General features: G+C 46.4%; 1 protein-coding gene across 1 annotated transcript in view; it reads left to right on the top strand.

Annotated features, from left to right (window-relative positions):
- synpra (synaptoporin a) overlaps positions 1–2,578 on the top strand; it is a gene marked incomplete at both ends in the record, with an annotated part of 22,240 nt that extends 19,662 nt beyond the window's left edge. The window contains 4 exons of the mRNA XM_083772270.1: positions 65–189; positions 991–1,189; positions 1,998–2,189; positions 2,327–2,578. Coding sequence (XP_083628396.1) covers positions 65–189; positions 991–1,189; positions 1,998–2,189; positions 2,327–2,578 — 768 coding nt within the window. The remainder of the gene's footprint in view (positions 1–64; positions 190–990; positions 1,190–1,997; positions 2,190–2,326) is intronic.
- Between the last annotated feature and the right edge of the window lie 1,141 nt (positions 2,579–3,719).

The following is a 3,719-nucleotide window of genomic DNA, read 5'->3' as shown; positions in this document are numbered from 1 at the left end:
TGTGTGTGTGTGTGTGTGTGTGTGTGTGTGTGTGTGTGTGTGTGTGTGTGTGTGTGTAACACAGCTGTTTGCCATCTTTGCATTTGCAACATGCGGTGGCTTCACGGGCCAGCTGAGGGTGAGTGTGGACTGCATGGAAAGGGCCGCCAGCAACCTCAGCATCCGCATCGACTTTACATATCCTTTCAGGTGAGTGTTCCCTGGGTGCACAGTTTGGAATAAGGGGTCTTCAAAAGGGGACGGGACCCCTAGAGTTACTGCAGGGAGGGCGCCAAAGAGTGTTTTATTTTAATTTTTTTAATGGTGGTAGTTGCCCCACTCACTTCACACAGGTGTGATTTTATTTTTATTTTTACATTAACCACTTCTAGAATCCGTATATTGTTTTATGTTTATGTTAATCGAGTGGCAAAATGAGTGGCAAAGTGAGTTTAACATTGCTTAACGTCGTTTAATGCAATCATATTAGACTTTTCTGATGTATGGGCTGTCGATGCCATAAAATAATACCCTCTATTCTGATCCGTATTTCGGGAAAGAGGTTTGGTCTACTCTAGAGGGACAAAAAATTGTCTAAGTATTGAGGGTTTAACATGAATCCAACACAATGACGGTGCTGTCCAACAGACACTACATGACTACAGTATCTATGAAATCTACAAAAACTCCCCATTGCAGCTAGAACTCTAGCCTCTGCATCCATGCAGTCTTATGACCTAGCCTTGACGACCATGCCGTTTTATGCAAAGGTGAAAATGACAAATGTATAGGTTCATGTGTTTACTTGGCATCCTATAGTACACGGTCTTTATGCATTTGATGTACTCTACGTATGTGTACCTTGCTTACACTATGTTTCTCTGGGTGTCTGCTAAATGCCCAATCGTATCTTTAAAATCCTCTCTACAGTACACCTGTTTATATTATGTAGAGGTTGCTGTGTGTGTGTGTGTGCGTGTGTGTGTGTGTGTGTGTGTGTGTGTGTGTCAGGTTGCACGAGGTGTCCTTCGAGGCCCCCCTGTGTGAGGGCATGATGAGGGAGCGTCTGTACCTCATCGGAGACTACTCCTCCTCCGCCGAGTTCTTCGTCACCATCGCGGTCTTCACCTTCCTCTACTCCCTCATGGCCACCGTGGTCTACATCTTCTTCCAGAACAAGTACCGCGAGAACAACCGCGGTCCTCTCGTTGTGAGTACAACAACCACCATCTCTGTCCCACTGTGTCCTAGGGACAGTGATGGAAGAAGTACTTACTTACTTACTTAGTCCTCTTGCACTTCAGGGCGTGTAGAGTCAACCATAGCCACCAGGTCTCTCCATCTGCGTCTGTCATGGGCAAGGTGTTGAGCTTGTGCCAAAGTCACGTTACATGCTTTAAGGCCCTGGGATATTACATCCAGCCAGTGGTTGCGTGTTGGATGTTCCTCTGGCAGGCGGATGACGTGGCCATACCAACGCACTTGCGGCGAGAAGCTGGGCTAGCTCTGTTAAAGTCTGGTTAGTGACATGCTGGCTCCACGAGATGCCTTCGATCCTCCTGAGGGTTCTGGAATCAAAGCCATCGAGCCTGGGGGTTGCAGCCCGCCAGCTGACTGGCCATCGCAGGGCCAACTACCCAGCATGGTGAAAATTAAAACAGTGTTACGAACCCAACCAGAGAAACTAGATTTAACCGGACGGATCACCCTGGCAACAGACCTCTGCCTGCCCCGAACCACGACATTTGAATGGAAAAAGTACTCTGTTTAATTTGTGATGATTTGTTTACCGGAATAGTCCACTTTCAAAACAGACTTAAAAAGTTTGAATATTATGGTGATTGGAGGTTTCTGTCCGACAGCAACGATATATGTATGACCAGATCATACCACATGATCTGTATCCAGTGACATAATACTCATACTTCACACATATGAATCAGGTCTCTAAGCTGTGACGAAGAGAAGTCCCGTTTGCTTCACATGTCTTCCTCTTGTCTTCACTTTGGCCCCATCAGGACTTCATAGTGACGGTGGTCTTCTCCTTCATGTGGCTCATCGGTTCCTCGGCCTGGGCTAAAGCTCTGGCAGACGTCAAGGTGGCCACGGATCCCGACGAGGTCCGGCTCCTCATCTCCGCCTGCAAAGACGAAACCAACAGGTGCGGCTCCGTGCTCGAACCTCGCTGGTCAGGACTCAACACCTCAGTGGTACGTTTCACTATTGGTCTGTCTGTAATACCCACCTGGATGTGTGTGTGTGGCGCCAAATGACAAAGAGACCCTGATCTCAATGGGTTTCCCTGAAATGAAGGTTTCAATCGATTATATTTTTTTGCTATCTCCAGGTCTTTGGCTTCCTCAACTTTGTCCTGTGGGCCGGGAACATCTGGTTTGTCTTTAAGGAGACCGGCTGGCACAAGGGCACCGCCAGGCAACCTGACGGAGCGTCTCAGAAACAGGCGGGCACCTTCACCCAGCAGCCATACCTCCAGGGCAGCCTGGGCCAGCAAGGTGGCTATGGCGCCCAGGGCGACATCGGCCAACCGTCTGAGTACAGCCCAGTGGGCGGTCCTACAGCCTACTCCAATCAGATGTAAGTTGAGGTGCCGCGTTAACTTGTGACCGAAACTTGTGCATTCAAAACCAGGGCAATCAGGAGGTAACATATGAGTGAAAGCTGCATGAGGTTCACTTTTATGGCGCATCCACACGGGCAGCTACAAAGCTACAGGCTAGCATTTATTTTCAATGGCAAAGCCCGACATTTGTAGCTGCTACAAAATCTACAAAGCTACAATCCGAGTTGAGCTGGCTTCAACTGCAGCTATACAAAGCTAACAAAACCACCAAATGTTGTTTCTTGTTTCTCCATTTCACACACATTCTGCACACAATTCCTGCTTGTAATGGGGAAAAACAAATTAATTCCGTCAGCCTTTCCCCGTTCATTTGAACCCCAGGCGTTATATTTTCCTTTATATTGTTCTCGCTCGTCAGACGCACGCTTGGCGTCAACGAGTTGATCAACACTTCGACAGCGACAGATTACGCCACATCGCCTTTAGCTTTGTAGCTTTTCTACTAGCTGCCAGTGTGAACGCAGCATGATTAGATCCTCTTCTCTGCCACTTCTCTCATCATTCCATTCTGTTGTGGGAAAAAAATCTATAAAAAAGATGTGTCTATGTTTGTGTCAATGGAAGTACATTTTCAGGCTGATAGACATTGTAAGTACACCAGTTGTATAGAGTAGGTGCCGATAATATTGTCAAGTGTTGTACAGAGCTATTAGCTAATGTCTTTTACACTTTTCCAGAGGTCGTGTTGTGCTGAATGTCGTATTGCAGTGATTCTCAACCTGTGGGCCGAAAGGATATTGCAAGTGGGTCCCCCAAATAATTGGCAAAACACCAATTTACAATTTACAATTTAGGCATTTAGCAGACGCTCTTAATCCAGAGCGACTTACATTAAGCAAGAACAAAAAAGCATGGGAATACATCACATAAAAACATTTATCAAGAAACATGCGTAAGCTAAGAAAGTAACAGTGGAATATCTATATAATGAAGCTATAGATATAAACTATATATCTATACTACTATGCTATACATATGTACTATGACGTGCTATGACTAGTATCTAAGGGGGTGGGGTAAGTGCTATGGGCCATGATGGAGTCTGAAAAGGTGGGTTTTCAGACTACGGCGGAAGATTGGGAGTGATGCTGCAGTTCTG

This window comes from Protomyctophum parallelum (genome assembly GCF_964188405.1).
Source record: "Protomyctophum parallelum genome assembly, chromosome: 8".
In the NCBI taxonomy this organism is placed as follows: domain Eukaryota; kingdom Metazoa; phylum Chordata; class Actinopteri; order Myctophiformes; family Myctophidae; genus Protomyctophum; species Protomyctophum parallelum.
The sequence above is the reverse complement of the archived record's forward strand: the minus strand, read 5'-3'. Positions and strand labels throughout refer to the sequence as shown.